Below are 21,216 nucleotides of genomic sequence, written 5' to 3'. Positions count from 1 at the left end.
CTGTGTACCTACTCATTTTGCCATTACTGAAGTTATTACTGGAAACAGAACTATGGGTCTCTGGTTATTTTTGTTGGTTGGATGTCCTCTACTCATGGCTGCAGTTCCTCTGGCTTTACTTTTACTTCCAGCTGGGCGCAAGGATTTAAAGGGATACATTTTTAAACAGCAGCACCTAAGCTGTTTCTGTAAAAGATGCACATATATGCACAAAACTGGACATGCTGTTGAGTGCTTATACATTAAGTACTTCTTTGTGTATGTGATAGCTGCTCTCTTAGCTGGTACCTTGGACTTTGAACCTTGGACTTCAGAGCTAAAAGCTACTGGAGGCTGGGCTAAGGTCCCCCACCTGGGCCTGTAATGTTCATATCTTCTGTGGCCAGAGGGGGACCCAGGCTATAAAATACACTGAGCAGTAGGGTACGTGTGCAAACAAAGGCAGGTTTTCCATATGTCTGCAACATCTAAAACCTTTGCCATAGGAGACTTTTTTTAACCAGTGACAACCAAGAAAAAACAGATATGAACACCAGGTCTTCAGCAGACAGAGAAAGGATGACCTCTTATTTGGAAGTACCTTATTTTAGTGAATATCCCCTGCCGCATGCAACATGTCATGATCCTAAGAAATGGAGCCCTAAGAACTCTATGAGTTTAATTTAAGTCACACAATTAAAGAACGACCAAGTGGGTGAGGTAATATCTTTTAATGGACCAATTTCTGTCAGCAAGAAATTCAAGCTTACACAGAGCTGTTCTTCAGGTCTAGGAAAGATACTTAGAGTGTCACAGCTAAATATAAGAGGGAACAGATTGTTTAGCTTAAGTATATCTTATATCATATGTGCTATAACAACAGATGCAAAACCTGTAGACATTTCTCCACTGCTACGATGATCAATGCCTCCCACCTTCTAAGATCCATGGGTCCTACATACGCTGATCACAACATACGTATACCACATCCAGTGCATTAAATGCCCCAATTACTATGCGGGTGAAACCAGATAATCACTACGCTCTCAAATGAACTCACGCAGAAAAATGGTAAAAGGCAGACTGTGCCGCCCCAGGGTTAACAATTTTCACAAACCAATCACTCCCTATTAGACCTCTCAGTTCTAAGCCTCAGAGGACACCTGCACAGCACCTCCCAGAGACAAGCTTGGTAGCCTAAGTTTGTGACTGTAGGGGACTGCGGAAGACTGTGTCACGGCCTAGCTAGGGTATTTCCACTTTCTCGGCGGCCTTGTGGAAAGTCCCTGCTTGCTAAGTGGCCGGTCGTTGTAGGACACGGCATGCCAGTTATAACTTGCTTTTAACTGGTTGAAACTAGCTTGTATGGCCTTAGACCAAAGGGCGTATACCACCCATGGACAGTCCCTGGCCTTTGGCTAAGGGTGGACATAGCCTGTGGGAAGTCCCTTTTTGCATATGTATGAGTTGCTTTTGTATTGTGTCTATATAGCTGTATGCTCCCGGTTCCACCTTTGGACTCCGACCCAGGCCAAGCCGAGCTTCGGTGCTGGGTTCCCCGCCAAAGTGACAGCAACGCCCGGGGTCCCCGTTGCGAATGTGTCACTTTGCCTTCATTAAAGCCAAATAACTCATAGTGTGTGTGGGCCTCGTTCTTGCAGAGCATCCAAGCACGTTACAATGACTTTGCTAGACACTAAAATTCATGGTCTTAATAAAGACACAGGATTTATGGCTTACAGTCTGTAACCCACTAATCCTCCTTTTTTGCCTCTTCACCCACAGAAATTGGTCCAATAAAAGATATTACATCACCCATCTTGTCTCTCTAATATCCTGGACCCAACATGGCTACAACAATACAACACTGCATGTAACAGTTAAAAGAGTATAAGTCAGTAAGAAAAGTGTCTCTCAGTTTGGTTCAACAGAGCAGAAAATGGCTAGAGACCTGGGCACTCACCTCTTAGTTTCTGATCTGTGGAAGCTGATCTTGTACTACACTGGGCCACAAGACTTGCATAATTGTGGCTAACCATCCTACATCTCAAATGGCATTTAATTCCAATTACTGAGCCATTTGCAATTCTGCCTGGGTGGAAAAATATAGAGACGGGCATCATTAGGCTTAATCGAGCTAAACGTTGCTCACAAAGTAATCAGTATGAGTACAATTTTCAAAAGCACTTAAGTGATTTAGGAGCCTAGGAGCCATTTTTCATAAGGGACTAGGGTAGGAGGCTCTCAGTTAAGGGCAAAGGGATTTAGGCTCCTAAGTGCTTCAGTCATTTCTGAAAGTTGACCTTAGACTTTTAAGTCATGTAGGTGCTTTTGAAAGTTGTGTCTGTCATCTAAAAACTCTTCACCAATTTCCGAGTTAATGTGGTGTAAGTTAAATGCCTTTAGACTTAACTGGAGTACCTAGACTGATTTACACCCAGGGTCTGGTGTGCAAGGGAACCTAAGGGCATAGCTACACTAGAGAGTTTACAGTGCACCGATGTAGCTGCACCGCTGTAAGTTCTCTAATGTAGCTACTGTTAGTCAACGAGAGCGAGCTCGCCCGTCAGCTTTACTCCAGCCCCCACGAGCAGCAATAGCTGTGTCAGCGTGAGAAGCTCTCTCCACACGGGCGCTTATGTCGGGTAACTTGTGTCGCTCGGGGAGTGGTTTATTCACATAAGGGGTAGTGCAGACATAGCCTAAAATGGTTTAGTTTACATGCTGAGCAGCTGGAAGATGTCTACATTAACGTGAGGCAGGGTGATTTTAACTGAGCCCTTTCCATGTCTGCCTTTTATTCACTTTCCTGCCTCACCCCTTCGCTTCTGGCCCCTCAGCATGTAAATGACACCATGATGTCTGCACTCTCAGTCGCTCCGTCTCTGGCCTGCCCTATGCAGTCCCTTGGCGTGACCCTGTGTGCTTGTTCTCCGCTAGTTGCTGGCATGGTTTTGACCCTTCCCCTGGACTGGACAGCTGCCCTCACAACTTGGAATGAAAGGTGCGTGACATAATATCTTGATGGATCAACTTCTGTTGGTGAGGGAGACAAGCTTTCGAGCAGCACAGAGCTTGTCTTCAGATGATCTGTGAAATGGCTCCAAGTACGCAGTGTTGTTGTAGCCATGTTGGTCCCAGCGTATCAGAGAGACAAGGTGGGTGAGGTCATAGTTTTTATTGGACCAACAAAAGAAGCTCTTCGGAAGAAGACCCCTGTGTAAGAAGTTGGTCCAGTAAAATATATGACCTCAGCCACCTTATCTCCTTAATATCCTGGGACCACCATGGCTACAACAACACTGCCTACTTGCTACTTGGAGGCATTTCTCTACAGTTAGAGCTCTTGCTTTCAATTTCTCCTGGAAGGTGGACTCGTGTGTCCCACAAACGATCTTCTTTCTAGATGGTAAATCTTTTATTTCTCCAAAGCGACACGTGGATTCCAGATTTCTCAGCTAAGTATCTATCCCCTCTTCTGTTCCCTTGATTTTGAGTAAAAAAAGCAGGATCTCTCTACAGTCTCATTCTGTCTGGGGTCACAGCTCTCATCAAACAGAGTTATCGGCTGTTCCAGTGTTTTGGGAATTAGTCTTGGTTACAGTGTCTTAGGGTAGTGGTTCTCAAAGCTGGTCTGCCGCTTGCGTAGGGAAAGTCCTTGGTGGGCCAGGCCGGTTTGTTTACCTGCCGCGTCCGCAGGTTCAGCCAATCGCAGCTCCCACTGGCCGCAGTTCACTGCTCCAGGCCCATGGGGGCTACAGGAAGGGCGGCCAGTACGTCCCTCGGCCTGCACTACTTCCCACAGCCCCCATTGGCCTGGAGCGGCGAATCACAGCCAGTGGGATCCATGATCGGCTGAACCTGCAGACACGGCAAGTAAACAAACCAGCCCTGCCCACCAGGGGCTTTCCCTGAAGAAGCGGTGGACCAGCTTTGAGAACCACTATCTTAGGGTATGTCTACAATGCGATCAGGAGGCATGACTGCAGCTTGTGTAGGCTTATCTAAGCTAGCTTTGATCAAACAGCAAACAGGCAAACATCCTGAGCACAACCTTGTCCAGCTCCCTAGGTTAGGGGCATCAGTTCAGAAAAATTCTGGGTGGAGGGGATAGGGGACACAGTTGTGGTAGCACATAGAACATTATATTATGTGTGATTATATTATATCCTGTGATGTCAGGGAGTGAAGTCCTATCATAAGTCCAGGGAGGGGTCATAGCAATGCTCGGGGACAACTCGCTCTTTTGCCCCATAGAAAATGACTCCCCTACACTGGGTATACACTCGAGTGGCTAACTCATACCACTGCCCTTGTTGCCATGGCTACACTGCTACTGTTACTCCAGCTAGGAACTTGGGTCTGCAATCACAGCTCTTGACTGCAGTGTAGACACACCCTGACTCACTTCTTGTCCTCCCTCCCTTCCCCAAGAGATAATTAAAAAAAAGCATTACCTGCATTCTTTTCATCTTATCCACCATGATCAATCCTGTAGACAGACGGGGGAGCGGCAGCAGTCGACTCACAGTGGTGAAGACACCACGGTAAGTCAATATAAGTACGTTGACTTCAGCTACGTTATTGACGTAGCTGAAGTTGTGTAACCTAGATCGATCCCTACCCTTAATGTAGACCGGGCCTCAGTGTTTGAGCTGTTTCTAAATGCTGCTTTCTTTTCTTGTTAATCACATGCTCTTTCTTACTGTGGGTCTCACTAGACTGACCACTGCTACCATGCTCCATGTGCTGGGTGATAACATGAAAGGACTCCATGCTTGTAAAACTAAATTGTCTCTTTATTAAGAGAACTATTTACACAGGTGCTGTGATTGCAGCTAGCAGTCTAGCCATATGCACACAGACTGACTCCTTGGGGCCTCCTCCAAACTCTTCCCTCCTGAAACCAGTACTCCTCCTTCCAGGTTCCATGCAGGATGCTACAATGGGTGAGATCCAGATTCAAAGATGAGCAGAAGTAAGTGCAGAGGAAGTCTATTTGGGGCAACTTACACCCTCTTCTGGTGCCCTCAATGTGTATATTACACAACTCCAATTTAGAGGCATGCACCCTTAGATTTACGTATTTAAACTCACACTTCCTTACCAACATATAATTTACTGCATGCAAAAATCAGCTCCACTATAAGAATGTTATCAATAGGCCAAGAGATCAGAAATGCCAGAATTAAAGTTGACCATGTAATCTTAATTCTATCCTCTTATGAATATGCATGATGATTTGGCTTTAAGTATATGATGCCTAACTATTTTTTTTTTCCAGAGGAAAACGTGCATAGTAATTTTTGTTTGGGTGTGTGAGGGGAGGGGGAGAATTTCTAGCCAGCTCTACTTAAATGGCTACACATCTGATTGAAGCCATGTGATTTCATTAGTTTTAGATGAAAAAGCTCAGGAGGCAGCACTCAAAAGTCTGAAAGATTATCAAAAGCTAGGCCAAACCTCTTGAGCATGAAACACTGAAATTAGAGAGGTCTGAAAATATTCAGATTTTCAAAATTTGAATGAAAATTTGCTGTGAACATTTTCCAAGAATATCTATTTCTGTTTTTTGACCAGTTCGAGTGCTGAACATATTTTAAATTTGAAGTACTGATGAAAACTATTCTCTAAAAATGTCAAACATTTTTCTGCATTTTTTGACTAGTTCTAAATGGGATGATGGAAAATCTACAATTTCTCAGCAGCAATAATTTTTAGGCAATGATGTTATGCCCTTGGATGGGTCATTGGCATTAGGGGTTGAAGCTGGATCTTAAATCACAGTGTTTAGGCGTAGATCATCAAAGATATTATGGTGTCTGATTCCTATTGAAATCAGTGACTGAATACCTTTGAGAATCTGCACCTTAACATTTGGGCTAGAAAATCCCATTCTATTAGCTGTGGTGATAGCAAACCCAATGACCACTAGAGGGAGACAGAGCCCCACAATGGGTGGCTGTCAGTCAAAGAAACATCTATGATACAGCCACCTTGAAATATTGCTTGAAATTGCAAAGGCTTTCACACCTAATTAAGGTGCGATTAAGGGCAATGTATTCAGGGAAAGGTATGTGCTAGCGGTTACAATGCATATGATTTGCTACAGGCTTTCATTGTAACGAGGTGGAATGTGCCAAAAAATGAGCAAATTCCCAAAGCCCTCTTTATCCTCATGCACACAGCTAACCTCTGCTCTATCTCCAAGGGATACACAATTCCAAGATTACAGCCAGCTGCAAAAGGGTGTGCTCAAGGCTCAAAAGACACCAACTGTTTTCATTCAAATAAAACACCTCCTTTTCCCACCAGGACTGAGCACAGGCCCTCTGTCTTGTCCATTTAAACAAGGTTTTTACTAGGATATACGGATGTGTGAGTTATTGCTGTAGCAGCCCTCACATCATGGAGTTATGCAATAAATTCTGCCTCCAGACCTACACAGAACCCGATTCTAAGCTCACAATGGTGTAAATCAAGAGTAACACCATTGAAATTAAAGCAGCTTGTTAGTTTTGTAAAGTGCTAGAGCTCCATTGACTTCAGAGAGGCGACTCCTTCCAACAGCCAAGGATCTGCCCAATGGCATTAGATCAGTCGGGTAAAAGGAGAATTAGGGCTGTCAACCTGGCTCCTGTAATACACAAGAACTTGATTCTAATCTCTCTGACACTGAGGTAACTCCACTGGCTCCCGGGGTCAGATCTCCGTCTGGTGCAACATGGCATAGCTTTATTGGAGGTATTCCCACTGTTCACGATGACCTCAAAGGAGGGTTCCATTTTATGGCAAAGATTGCCCCACTCTGAAATGGCCCCCATTTCCAGGGAAAATGAGCCCATCCTGTGCCAAAGGCAGCTTTCAAACTCTCCGCTCAGACTTGAAATTTGAATTGTCGCATGTTTTCAATGAACACCTAGTTCACAGGGAAGGGGGGAAGAACCTAGACATACAAGATTTGTGTGCTGTGGATTTATAATAACTTTTATTCATATATTATGCTACAAAAATATTTTGAAACAAAAATAACATTAGAAAGCATCTTTTTAATTACAGTTTTAAAGAACTCTTCAGAACATGTCACAAAAGTGGGAGGAGGAAGAGGAACAAAAAAATCCTAGAAATATTTGATGCACATTTGAAGTGGACACTGAACAATATGCATCTTGAACTTCAGATGAAGACTCACATCCCTCCACAAGAAGCAGCACAGTTAACAGTTGGGATCTCATGGAATTTCCCTAGCTTAAGGCACCAATTTAAAAGCTACCCATGAGGGGTACGTCTACACAGCAGCTGGGCAGGTGCTTCCCAGCATGGGTAGAGAGACCTGAGCTATCTCTGCTTCATAGATTCCAAGGCTAGTTAGGACCACTATGATCATTTAGTATGACTTCCTGTGTGACCTCACAGACTATAATCAAGTCACCCCTTACTCTTCTTTTTTGCACCCGTGTGAATCAGGATTATATTCGCTGAATAATGCTGGTGCAAAAATTGGTGAACTGAGATCAGAATCAGGCAGCTGGATTTTTCTCCTGCTCAGGTAGAAATTGAAATCCAGAGCACTCTGTGTAACGTGGATCTCTTAAGAGAGGTGGCTCAAGGTTATTTTGGCCAAATGAGGTGCAGAAATACCGTAGGTTACCGAATGACAATGTGGAACGATGACATTTATGCTGGGCTGATTGATTTTTAAAAGTTGAACCTTAGCATGGCGGTTTTTCTGATATAACTGTAACATGCTGTGGAAAACTGACATCCTAAATAGATGATGCTTTGTAACAAAATACCTCTTCATACCAATAGACTGATCGCTGCATTAAGGATGGCTTGGATAGCTCCCTCTCTTGCCAGCTCAATAGCAAAGAGGTTAGATAAACACACAGCACTGCATACTGGTTGTTCTTAAACTACAACTTAGTTTGCAGAACTGGGAGGGAGGTTCAGGAAAGGAGAGAGTTTGACACCTGTGTAGAGCATAATTATCATTAATCATGCTCAGTCATCATTGCCAATAGAGTTCTAGGAAGACAATAGCATTTTTCAACAGCATGAGTGCTTGAACCAAAAATGGGCCATTCACAAAGTACAATGCGTCTTCTATCCCACTATCCCCATCCATGCTCTTCAAGTGGCAATGCATTTTGGCAAGGGAAATGAGGAAAGAAGTCAAATAGAGTCCCTTTGCTCTTTTGATTGTGGTATTGTACATTCCTTTCGGCCAGGATAGCAGCTTGATAGTTAATTGGCATTAGTTGCGATATCACAATTAGATATAGGGTAGGGCGTATTAAGATTGATTTTAGCTTAGGACTGAGCTGTGAGACCGAGACCAGGTCTATATTACAGGGGTAAGTCAACTTAAGTTACGCAACTCCAGCTACGTGAATAACATAGCTGGAGTTAACGTTGCTTAGGTCGATTTATTGCGGTGTCTACACCATGCTGGGTCGATGGGAGAAACTCTTCCATCGACTTACCTTACGCTTCTTGTTCCGATGGAGTACCAGAGGTGACGGGACAGCGATCTGTGGTTGATTTAACGGGTCTTCACTAGACCCACTAAATCAACCCCCGGTAGATCAAGGGCTGCAGTGCTGATCCACGGTAAGTGTAGACATACCTTGAATCAGATCAGTGTTCTGGTTTGGATTCAACAATGCCAAAATCTTGGCCCCAAGTAGCAGAAATCTCACAATATCTGTTGATTAAGTGTAATTCCCACAACAATGGTGCCAAACTTTCACAATTGTATTGTGAGTTTTGTGGTATTTGGTGTTTTTCTAAAATTCCCAGCTCCTGGATTCAGTGATTATATGAGGATCTCGGCTTTCATTGGGAAAAAATCAGCTTCTAGCCCTCTTGGTTGCTGAAAAATGCTGGAAAATATTAAACCAAAAGGCTCAAAAAAGAGAAGGAAAATAAAATCCCAAATGAAGCTAGTAGTGTGTGGTTATTACTATTATGAACACAGCATGTTTCCCCTCTGAATTATATAGACACTCTCCAAACTCATGTGGAAAATAGTCATGACATTAATATGGCCCATTTGAGTAAAGGCTCTTTCAGAAACACAGTCATGTGCTATCTAGCATTAGCGTATTTTTATTAGTACTGGGTTAGCATAGTTAATTACTAAATATTCCATTTTGTCTATGGTAGGGGGGGTTTCATTTTGTAGTCCTTTACATATTTACCGGTATGGTTTAAAAACAGTTGATTGGAACCAGTTAATTGGACAGATATCTGTGCACTAAAGCATACAGGGAATATCATCTAATTAGTTGGGGAACCTCTATGATCATGACTTCAAGACAGTTCTCTAAAGTCCATGGAAAGCTAGATCATCAGGGTCCTTCTCCTTAGCTTCACCTTCAGAATAGCCTTCAAAACAGTGAACTATCAATTAAATACTTAGCTGATATTTCATTTCCGCATGAGGAAGTTGCTACCAAGATGTTCTAGGACTTTGAATTGGAGGGATAGTGGTCTAATAGTGAATGTGAGGGGAGGTCTCCAGGAGGAAGTCTCAGTATAAAACATTCAAATAAACAGTGGCAAAGTCTGTTTCCCCTGAAGTATAGATGAAATCTTGGGACGTGACAGCTATAACTAGACTATGTGTAAAATAAATATTGTAATACATTGGGCTAACGAGTATGTGTGCCATTATCTTATATGGGAGAGACTCAGGACTACTCAACCGCATGTCACAGGCCTTATAACGCTAATGGAGATTCTCAGCTGGTAGGAACCCAGGCTTTTGGAGCAGGAGAGTCTGAGCTCTATCCCTGCTGCTGGTCTAATGGAAATGACAGTGGCCTGAGGGTCACAAGACTTGAGTGCCACTCCTAGCTCTGCCACCGACATTCCCAGTGACCTGGGACAATCACTTCAGCTCTATGAATCTCTTGTTCCCCTCCCACTTTTTCTCTGTCTTGTCTATTTAGACCAGGGGTGGGCAAACTTTTTGACCCCAGGGCCATATCTGGGTATGGAAATTGTATGGCGGGCCATGAATGTTCACAAAATTGGGGGTTGGGATGTGGGAGGGGGTGAAGGCTCCGGCTGAGGGTGTGGGCTCTAAGGTGGGGCCAGAAATGAGGAGTCTGGGGTAAAGGAGGAGACTTCAAGCTGGGGTAGGAGGTTAGGGTGCGGGGGTGGTGGCTCCAGCTGGGGGTGTGGGCTCTGAGTGGGGCTAGGGATGAGGGGTTTGGGGTGCAGGAGGGTGCTCTGGGCTATGACCGAGGGGTTTGGAGGGTGGGAGGGGTATCAGGGCTGGGGCAGGGGGTTGGGGCATGAGAGAGGGTCAGGGGTGCAGGCTCCAGGTGGCCAGAAGCAGCAGCATGTCCCCTCTCCGACTCCTACACAGAGGTGTGGCCAGGCAGCTCTGCAGGCTGCCCTGTCCTCAGGTGCCGCCCCTGCAGCTCCCATTGGCCACGGTTCCCAGCTCATGGGAGCCGCAAAGGCAGAACTTGGGGTGGGAGAAGTGTGCAGAGCACCCTGGCTGCCCCTACGTGTTTGAGCCGGAAGGAGGACATTCCACTGCTTCCAAGAGCCACACGGAGCCACAGCACGTATGGAGTGGGGAAGATCCTGACTCCGCTCCATGGATGGAGCGCTGGAGTGGGGAAAGCCCTGGACCCGGCTCCTCAACAGGAGCTCAAGGGCCGGATTAAAACATCCGAAGGGCTGGATGCAGCCCCCAGGCTGTAGTTTGCCCACCCCTGAGTTACACTGTACATTTTTGGGGCAGGGATTGTTACTCACTGTGTGTTTGTACAGTGGCTAGAATAATGGGGCCACCATCTCAACTGGAGCCTCTGGGTGCTATGCTACCATATTCCAAGTAATAATAATCTTCCTCTGTTCTGTAGCATCACACCAAGAAAACCTGCATTACCTGCGGGTCCATTTACTGTGGGATAGTTTATTCTTAAATGAGTTCACAGTTCTCAGTGCAGATGGTCCATTCATTGTCAAGAATACAGCCATAGAGTGCACTGGGTTAGGTACGTTAAGGTGGAATTTGAAGGCTTTCTAAGGCATTATAGTCAAATGAAGTCCTCAAGAGTGTAAGCGCTCAAATAAAGCTGTAACGGAAGTTCCTAAAACATGCTTACAATATGCAGCCCAGTGCAATAAATGTCATGCAAGGGGAATGGCTCCTTTCCAAAACCAACATCTCTCATTTTCCACATGCCAAAATATACAATGGAATAGGATGCATGAGATGTCCTTGAAGCTCTCACTGGGGGCAAAGCTCAATGTCTTCCATTTCACCTGAAGCCTTTAAGATGCTTCTGCACCCCCAACTTGCTCTAGGTGAAGTGTGGCCAGAGCTGAGAAGTTTTATAGACTAGCATGCTCTTGAACATTTAAATCCCATATGTAGGCCAAATTCTGCTCTCGTTAGCAGTTGTGTAAATCTGGAGTAAATCCAATGAGGAGTCACACTCATCCAAAAAGGGTGTGAGAGGAAAAACGAACTCAGCAGAGTTACTCCAGATGGGTGCCATGCTTTTTCACTAGGAAAAAAGGTGAATTCTCGACTGAAGTTAGCTATCATGATGTATTAATTTGTTAATCCTAGCGAAGGCAACACAGCCTGCACTTTTCTTACAAGTTAGCAGGTTGAGTTAAAGGCAGTGGGGGAAGCTCAGAGTTTAATCTTGACTTGCTAACTCATGTGAATACCACAAATGGTCTTTTCTTCACTAGGATCTTACCTTGGGTTCACTAACTTGAGTTAAGAACATGCCTTTTTCCCTAGTAACACCAAGACCACACACAGCATGAGTTGTCTAAAATATGTCTAAATTATTCTAAACAGATATTATTCCTTCCCCCCTCAACACACACACACACTAATCTCAGCGATCAGCACAAATTTGCCTATGGGAGGGTTAGTGTAATGACTAAAACAGCATCTTTGGATGTCATTTCAGATTGGTTGGTTAAATAATCAAATATAGAAAATATTAAGTTATCTGTTTCACCGTCACTACTGTTTAATGGGGATGTTATTAACATATCCAATACCAAGAAAAATAAGTTTACCAGTTGAATAAATACACTTTTTTAATATATAAATGAACACATATATTTTACAAAGCCCCATAGCACTATGGGAAATAAAGATCCTTCTACAAAAAAGAAGATATAAGTCAGTGTTACAATAAAGCTTTAGAGTTTCAAAATATATCTGGGCTAAGAGACAAAACCAGCTAGAGGCACTACCATTTCTCCTCAGTGAGAAGGTCCAGACTGAAACCGTCATGGAGAAAACCACCCACTTGTTCATAAATTATCTCTGTTCTCCATTTTAGGTATTGCACGTAATCCTAGGTTGGTCAGGAAGGCCTCAATAGACTCAGGAGAAAAGATGCTATTGCCACATAGAAAGAAGCAGTTATGGATGGTGCTAATAGGCGGCCAGCAGCTGAGCTTTTTGGCTGATGGTGGAATGGGAGATCCGAACGTGGTCTCTGATCCAGTTGGTTTGAAAACCAAATGGGAGGATTGACTGTGATGTAGCCATTGGTTATCCTGACGTGTGAAGGTAGCATGGTCGTGCTAGGAGAAAAGACAAGAGGACAAAATTAAACAGGATTCTGTTTTCAGTATGCAGGGAGTTGCTGAGTCTACATCTTCCTAATTAGTAATAAGAACAATAGTTTGAACAGATAGAGTTTCTTTCTATGGAAGAGTTCACTGTGCTAATTATTTCACCACATCCCTGCAAGAGAGGTGTTATTCATTCTGTATTACTGGGGGCGGGTGTGTGCCTGTGTGAAACTGAAGCACAGGGAAGTGACTTACCTAATGTAACCTCGTGAAAAAGTCAATAATAGAACCCCGGAGTCCTGACTCTAGTCACGTGGCCACATCTATGTGTGCGATCTTAAAAAATGGGAGCTTCAGTGCTTCACTGGCTACAAGACATTGTGTGTCAAAACAATATACTTGAAATGCACTCGATGGAACGATGTCTGTTTATACCAGATGAGGGTCTGGCCTAATAACTACATGACTGATGATTCACTGAGCATTTGAAATAAACAAAAAGTCCAAGCTTCTTCCCATTGGGTTGGGATTGAATGTTGCTATGCATGCTGTTAGGACTGTTATAGTTCAGGGCAACTCTACCTTTTTTCCCCTCTATGGTCCACTGAAGGCTCGGACACTTAGGCCTCTTGGCTCCCCAGCCATCACCTCTCTTGGGCGGAGACATGCATCTCACTCCCTCTTGATTGGCGTATTTTCAGGTCTAGTCCCCTGCCTACACTCTGAATTACCCCAGCAAGTCAGACTGCCTAAACAGGCCTGCTTTGCTTTTCTCCTCAGAGGCTATCAGCAGCATAATTGCCCATGGTTTTAAGTTACCAGACATCTCTGTTTAAGCAAGCACATTTATTTGCAAGGTAAAAGCATTACAGAGCAAAAATATTAAAAACAATAGAAGAGCCTACCCGTTTGCTAATAAGTTTACCAGAGACCAGCCCCCCAACTCCACAAGAACTCTGGTCATTGTCAATCCTTCCAACCCTTCCCTAAGGACTGAGATGTCCCTTGGACAGTAGGTCCTTTCTGTTGACTGGACCAGAAAGAAGGTCTTGCATCAGGTTAAACTCAGACTAATTATCCAAAAGTCCTTTCTGTGTCTGTTGGCCTCTGGATAATCCAGTCTGAACTAGTATAGGCAAGCCTCCCTAGAGTGAATTTGCCTAATCACCACCCCGTTGTTCTCAGTTCCTGGAGGGGCTGTGGTTACCATCCCCTTGGAATTACATACAGTCCCTGGCTGGTCTATAATGATACATAAACTTAATGCAATCAGTTCTTCCAAAGATATTGCAGGAAATTGCCAATATGTCACAAGGACCAAATTCTGGTCCCAGTGAAATCCAAAGTCAAAAGTCCTATCTATGACCATGTTTTTGCTCTTAAACTGCAAGCCCCATGTCAGACAGAGTGTGCTTCTCTGTAACGAACAGCATCAAACTCACTATCAGCATTCAGTAATTAATAAGCAATTATGTTTCAACTGCTTTGGAAGATAGTGTCATAATTCAAAATGATCTGGACAAATTGGAGAAATGGTCTGAGGTAAACAGGATGAAGCTTAATAAGGACAAATGCAAAGTGCTCCACTTAGGAAGGAACAATCAGTTTCACACATACAGAATGGAAAGAGACTGTCTAGGAAGGAGTATGGCAGAAAGAGATCTACAGGTTATAGTGGACCACAAGCTAAATATGAGTCAACAGTGTGATGCTGTTGCAAAAAAAGCAAATGTGATTCTGGGATGCATTAAAAGGTGGGTTGTGAGCAATACATAAGAAGTCATTCTTCCGCTCTACTCTGCACTGGGGTTAGGCCTCAACTGGAATATTGTGTCCAGTTCTGGGAACCACATTTCAAGAAAGATATGGAGAAATTGGAGGGTCCAGAGAAGAGCAAGAAGAATGATTAAAGGTCTAGAGCACATGACCTATGAAGGAAGGCTGAAAGAATTGTGTTTGTTTAGTTTGGAAAAAAGAGAACTGAGAGGGGACATGATAGCACTTTTCAGGTATCTAAAAGGGTGTCATCAGGAGGAGGGAGAAAACTTGTTCACCTTAGCCTCTAATGATAGAACAAGAAGCAATGGGCTTAAACTGCAGCAAGGGAGATTTAGGTTGGACATTAGGAAAAAGTTCCTAACTGTCAGGGTGGTTAAACACTGGAATAAACTGCCTAGGGAGATTGTAGAATCTCCATCTCTGGAAATATTTAAGAGCGGGTTAGATAAATGTCTATCAGGGATGGTCTAGACAGTATTTGGACCTGCCATGAGGGCAGGGGACTGGATTCGATGACCTCTCAAGGTCCCTTCCAGTCCTAGAATCTATGAATCCACGTGCACTAGTGTAACAGCGTTAGTCAAGTATAACGAATCATGGAGCACCTCTAATAAATTATCCTAATAGACGCAGTGCATTCTCCTGGCAAACAAGGTGAAAAATGATAGAAATGCGGATGACAATGTATGGAACGCCAAAGGTACTTTTGAAAATCTTACTGGGCACAAATCTGCATCTTTAGGTGCCTATATACCTTGAAAACCTGGCCTAAAATGACTTTTTAGCAGACCAGAGGCAGACTCTGGAACAGAACCAGGTGTCTTGAGTCCAGTCCAGTTCTTTGTCACTGCCTGACCATGGCACCTTTTCAGCAAACAGAGGGGCATGAAAAGATCTCACTCCAAATTGAGCAAATGTACCTCCCTACCTCGGTTACCTCTGCAGTTTCAGATGGCAATGGTACTGTTATCACTTCCTGCCTGAGATTTCCATCCAGCAAGTTTTCCTGTCACAGGACTCCCTTTGAAAGCCATGGGAATTCCATGCATGGAAGGGTTGTGAGAAGGGGTCCCCAATGTTTCTATGCAGGGTTGCTGTGCCCTGTTAAACAGCTACCATCTTTCCCCTCAAAGATGGCTGAAGTTCAATAGTGGGTGAGTGATTCTTTTAGACACAGTTTACAAACTACTTTGGGACCCGTCTGGATGAAAGGAGCTATGTAAATACATGATGATTATAGTTAATCAAGCTAAACAATAATGTGTACAAGCCCAGTGTTTGGTTTTCTTTATAATATCTGGCAAAAAGAAGTCATACGGATGACATGTCAACAGAGACTGAACCTTAAAAAATGGAGTTTGCCATTAAAAGACCAAAGAGCTGTTAAGTTGCAATGCTGTTTCTGTCAAAATTCTCCATAAAATAATGCCTGGTTCAAATTTGTGATTTGGGGTTAGTCTTTTTTTTTTTATTGAAACGATTTTCAGCATGTGTTTCCTATTTCATTTTCAAAACAAATTTAACCATTATTGAGCTTTTGTTTTGTTTTTTATTCACAGATGTGGGAACAGTCAATCAGATTATTTTCCTGGTGGCTTTTTCAGATCTAAGATCAGTAATAATATCCTCTTTTTCTTTAAAAAAAAAAGTCTGTTTCTCTGGGATCTAATCAGACTGTTATGCATGTCACTAAAAATTAGTAAATAAGATTCACAGGTCCCTAGAACCAGCCACATGCAGTATGATGACGGCTAGGCTTGTTAGAAGTTTTATAACTTCACGGGGAGAATATATTGGGTACTAAAGGGCTGTTTAATCTAGCAGAAAAAGGCATAGTGCGAAGCAATGACTGGAAGTTAAAGCCAGACAATTTCAAATTAGAAATAAGGCACAATTTCTTTAACAAAGAATGTGTTTAGCCATTGGAACAAAGTACCGAGGGAAGTGATGGATTCGCCGTCTCTTGAAGTCAAGACTTGGATGCCTTTCTGGGATATAGGGTTTCATCAAACACAAGTTATTCGGCTCAATGGAGGAGTAGCTGGGTGAAGAAGCTGGCCTGTGTTATACAGGAGGTCAGACCATCTAATATTCCCTTTTGGCCTTAAAATCTATGAATCTATAACTCACAAATACGCACAAATGTGTTTAACCTACAGAATGTGTATTAGTCTTTGAAGGATTTTGTTCTGGAAAAAATAGAATAGGTCAAAATGTAAGGCAATTTTTTTATTTTGCTTGGTGGGGAGCAGTAGGCCACCCTTTTGGAGATCAAAGATCTACCCCATTGTTTTCCATACTTTACATGTCTTCTCTCGAAACACTGTGTTGCAGTCTCCATACCGTCAGCCTAAAGGTCCAGTCCTGCAAGGTGTTGAGCACTCTAAAATTGTAATTGTAAGTACATGAGTAGGTCACTGGAAGCCAATATTTACACTCTTAAAATTAAGCATTTAGGTGCTTTGTTGCATCAGGGCCAGTACGCAGTTCCCTTTGCAGGGTTCAGTTAATAAAAATCATTTGTATCTCCTTAAGGATATCAGTGATGGTCCTTTTTGGTCTGGAGAGGCAACTATTCATTAGTGATGACAGTATGACCTGGCTCTGTGTGTCTGAATGAGGAAGCAATGTAGTCCTCTTGTTGGTGGCCTACAGAGAAGATAAAGGATTTACTACTGACATTGACTAGAAGAGATGTCTATTGGTCTCTATTCATGCCAAGGGTCTTTGGAGACCAGATTCATGGACAGTTTCCATATCTCAGTCAACTGTGCTTTGTGCTTTCATTCCTAGGGAGCAATGCTGTGTCACAGGGCAGAGCGAATGATACAAGAGCAATGGATGCAGCAGCACTATTGTCCTAAGTTCTGAACAGCTACATCTTGAAAATCTTAGCCGAGGGTAAGAGTGCTCTTTGGACAAGACTCTACTGGAAACCATCGGAAAAGAATCATGGAGCTCTGATCCGGCCTTGATCAAACACTATATGAGAAATTGACAACGCACAATTTCTGCCCTTGATGCAGGAACCTCTGAATATGTGACACAGATGCTGAAGCAGAGGGCAGCACAACACCACTGAGAGCCATCTATTTATTCCACCAGTCCTGTGCTTCGTTATCGGCCGCAGTCATTGCCGTTTATCTCTGGGAGGGAAAGAGGGGGCTCTTCAAGAGAAGACAGCTTTGAAAGAACAGGAGGCTGCGGACAAGTGTTTCAGCACTCCGGGACACTTGGTCGGCATGTGTCTGACATGATGTAATGAGGCGGTGGCTGCGTACTGCCATTAAAATTCCATGTTCATCAAAGTGCTGTCAGATAGAAACCAAACAATTAAGCCTCGTTTGCTAATATCCAGTGTATGATGGAAAATTAGGCCAACATTAACAGCTCCTGCCAAATCTTCAGCTAGAAGCTATAGTAACACTTGTGAACTTTCACCAACTTTCCAACAGTTGAGTTCACAGTTGGGGTAGGACTACTAGAGCCCAGTTTTTACAGCAAATCAATAGGGACTTGGCTCTTAGGGGTGGGTTAACCAGTGTTTTGTAAGATGGGGGGCAGTGGACTCGTCCAGAGGGTGCAGGAAAGCTGCTGATTCTGCTCTAAGTGGCAGCTCACTGTAACCCACCTTCCCTCTCTGCTCACACAGAGCTTGCTAACCACAGCCAAGCCATAGGAACCACAGGTGTATTCAGGGCTGCAGCCTCAGGAAGCAACCTGGTGTCCTGAGCTTAGGTCAGCGGTTACAGCAAGGGTCTGGTGCCACCCCTGGCTGTGCGGGGCTGGGGGGGTGGAAGGGAACAACAAGAGGAGGGGAACAAAAGTCAGGCGGTGGGGGGGGAACAGAAAGCAGAAAGGAGAAGGAAGCTAGAAGGAAAAGATGAATGGAGAGAAAAAATAGAGACATGCCAGCTGGTCTGGGATGCGGTTTATTGGCTGCAGGGATAGGCTGGGGCTGTCCTTTCACCAGTGTAACGCTAGGGCTTCCCAATCAGAAAGGCTTGGCGCCACAAGTTAAAGAATTTGGATAAAACAAGAACTGACTGAGAGCTTTGCCTCCAAATGACCCAAGGGGAAAAAAAATCCTTCCTTGTTACTCCTTTTCCTCTAGTTTGTGCTGCTTTTGCACTGCCAGGTTCCAGCCAGGGCCAGGCATGTGAAAATACTGCCAGAAAGGGCCTAGAGGGACTCCTGCCCCAAGCATAGGTCAGAAGTAGTGAAAGGTTTCCAGCCCAACCTTGCAGACTCAAGAGGTTTGGATAAACATTTGGAGCCCCCTTCTTCTGTTGCGGAAAACTTACAGGTGGCGCAAGAGTCTTCTCCTTTGCAAATCCTGCCACTTTTCCTTTCTGCCTTGTTTTTAACCTCTTCATTTCCTTCTTCTTCCACTTTTCAGCTTGAGCTTTGTACTGCAGCATATCAAGGGTTCGAGGGAATAATGTTTGGATGAAAGATCCTCTACAAGATAAAGAATTGTGCTAAATTTAAGATAACAAATGTCCACGCAGTGTGCAGCAACAGTCAAAAAAGTAAACAGGATGTTAGGAATCATTCAAAAAGGGGAAAGAGAATAAGACGGGGAATATTTTATTGCCCTTACATAAATCCATGGTACGCCCACATCTCGAATACTGCATACAGATGTGGTTTCCTCATCTCAAAAAAGATATACTAGCATTAAAAAAGGTTCAGAGAAAGGCAACTAAAATGATTAGGGGTTTGGAATGGGTCCCATATGAGGAGAGATTAACGAGGCTAGGACTTTTCAGCCTTGAAAAGAGGAGACTAAGGGGGGATATGACAGAGGTATATAAAATCATGAGTGGTGTGGAGAAAGTGAATAAGGAAAAGTTATGTACTTGTTCCCATAATATAAGAACTAGGGGCCACCAATGAAATTTATGGGCAGCAGGTTTAAAACAAATAAAAGGAAGTTATTCACACAGCGCATAGTCAACCTGTGAAACTCTTTGCCTGAGGAGGTTGTGAAGGCTAGGACTATAACAGGATTTAAAGAGAACTGGATAAATTCATGGAGGCTAAGTCCATTAATGGCTATTAGCCAGGCTGGGTAAGGAATGGTGTCCTTAACCTCTGTCTGTCAGAGGATGGAGATGGATGGCAGGAGAGAGATCACTTGATCATTGCCTGTTAGGTTCACTCCCTCTGAGACACCTGGCATTGGTCACTGTCGATAGACAGGATATTGGGCTGGCTGGACCTTTGTTCTGACCTGGTATGGCCGTTCTTATGTACTCCCAGAAGAAGCGTTATTCAGACGGCATTTCTTTAAGATCAGAAATAACTACAATGATAATTATTAACAACACAGGAGACTGCCCATGTCTGACAAAAACTATTGCTGTGTGAACCTCTAGGAGTTTAGGCTTGATCCTCTTCACACATGTGGCTGTGCCATCTGATGTGTGAATCCCTAGTGGCTGAGAGTTGAGCCTCCTCTCACTTGTGGCTGTGTAAGCAGGAGTAATTCCAGTGAAGTGATGCTGGTGTGCAGCTGGTGGAAGAGAGAGACCAATCAGATGTCAACATTTCAGATGCTTACTTCAGCTCCTTGTAGTTCAGTGGCTAGGGAAAAGAACTGGGAGTGAGAAGACCTGGGTCTATGATTGACTCTGCTACTGATTTACAGTGACCTTGGCCAAATCATTTTGCTTCTGTTTCCACTTTTTCTAATGAGACTATTAACTTTTTAGGGCAGGGATTATCTATATGTGTACAGTCCCTAACACAATCTGATCTTCAGTGGGATCTTAATAATAATAATATTCTAGCACAAACATTTTGCTGGGTCTCTCAGATTTGGACTTCCCCGCTGCCAAGTTTATATGGAAAATTCCTTTGGAACAGACTTTCTTGATGTGTTTTTTTACTTCTGTGGCCACATTCAGTTTTGGAGCAAATCACGGAAAAAAGCAGAGCTGCACTCACTCGAACGAGAGTGGAATTATGCCCTTTGTTTCAGGTAATTCCCAAAATGCATAAATGGCCCATCCTCCAAGCCTGAGAAGGGATTCGATTTTGTCTTTATTGGTTTCTTTGGGCAAAAATTTGAGAGTGGGAGGACTCTTATTTCTTGCTAACATGTATTTCCACCCCTAGTTAATACCATACAGGTTCCTATTTAACCTCAAGTGCCAAAATACTTCAGGAAAATCCTTCAATTAGTCTGCATACAAATACTGTGCTCACTGTACCATGAATGGGTCAGAGGCAGAATTGGTACCTATGTTATTTTTCAGACAACTGCACAATAGTGAACACACTGTAAAAACTAATAACCTTTGAAGCATACCCTCTGAGTGATTACCCCATTCCCATCTAATGACTTAAAGATGTTCTATTCCTCTTGGATTTGGCAACAACAAAGATTTCAACCTTATTAAAAGCAGCCTGTCAGGAAACGACATGTCATCCCTAGGAAAAAAAAAAACTAAGAATGAAATGAAATTCTTTAAAATCCCTGTGAACAATAAGTCAAGATATCATAGCTGAAAAATACCATGATTTGTTGGCTAGTGTTTGGGTGGTCCAGATACAGGAGATGACAACTTAAGTTCTTCCCTTTGCCCTCCTTAGAAATGCTTGGATGGTTCTCTAAGACCCTCAAAAGATCCCTTGTGATTTCATATTAGGACTCTGCCAGATCCTCAAAAGTAGTTCGGCTCCTAATTTCCATTGAAATCAGTGAGGAGTAGGGCCTCCATGGCCACAGAACCTAGAAAATCCATCCCAGTTTTTATATGAAACCCAGTTCTTGCTGAGATCGAATACTTTGGAACTGTTTGTTTGACCAGTTCTATGGAGACAGCCAAGACAAAATGTGTTCAGTAAAGTTGCTGGGCTGGTAATACTGGCTCATAA

At 43.5% G+C, this 21,216-nt stretch overlaps 1 protein-coding gene across 2 annotated transcripts in view; it reads right to left on the bottom strand.

The window, feature by feature from the left end:
- Positions 1–12,140: 12,140 nt before the first annotated feature.
- Positions 12,141–21,216, bottom strand: part of TRABD2B (TraB domain containing 2B) — a 417,779-nt gene continuing 408,703 nt past the window's right edge. For both annotated transcript variants that reach the window (XM_030573890.1, XM_030573891.1), the window contains one exon: positions 12,141–12,561. In XM_030573890.1, coding sequence (XP_030429750.1) covers positions 12,339–12,561 — 223 coding nt within the window. In that variant the 3' untranslated portion in view covers positions 12,141–12,338. The remainder of the gene's footprint in view (positions 12,562–21,216) is intronic.

The sequence above is a fragment of the Gopherus evgoodei genome, chromosome 8, assembly GCF_007399415.2.
Source record: "Gopherus evgoodei ecotype Sinaloan lineage chromosome 8, rGopEvg1_v1.p, whole genome shotgun sequence".
NCBI lineage: Eukaryota > Metazoa > Chordata > Testudines > Testudinidae > Gopherus > Gopherus evgoodei.
The sequence above is the reverse complement of the archived record's forward strand: the minus strand, read 5'-3'. Positions and strand labels throughout refer to the sequence as shown.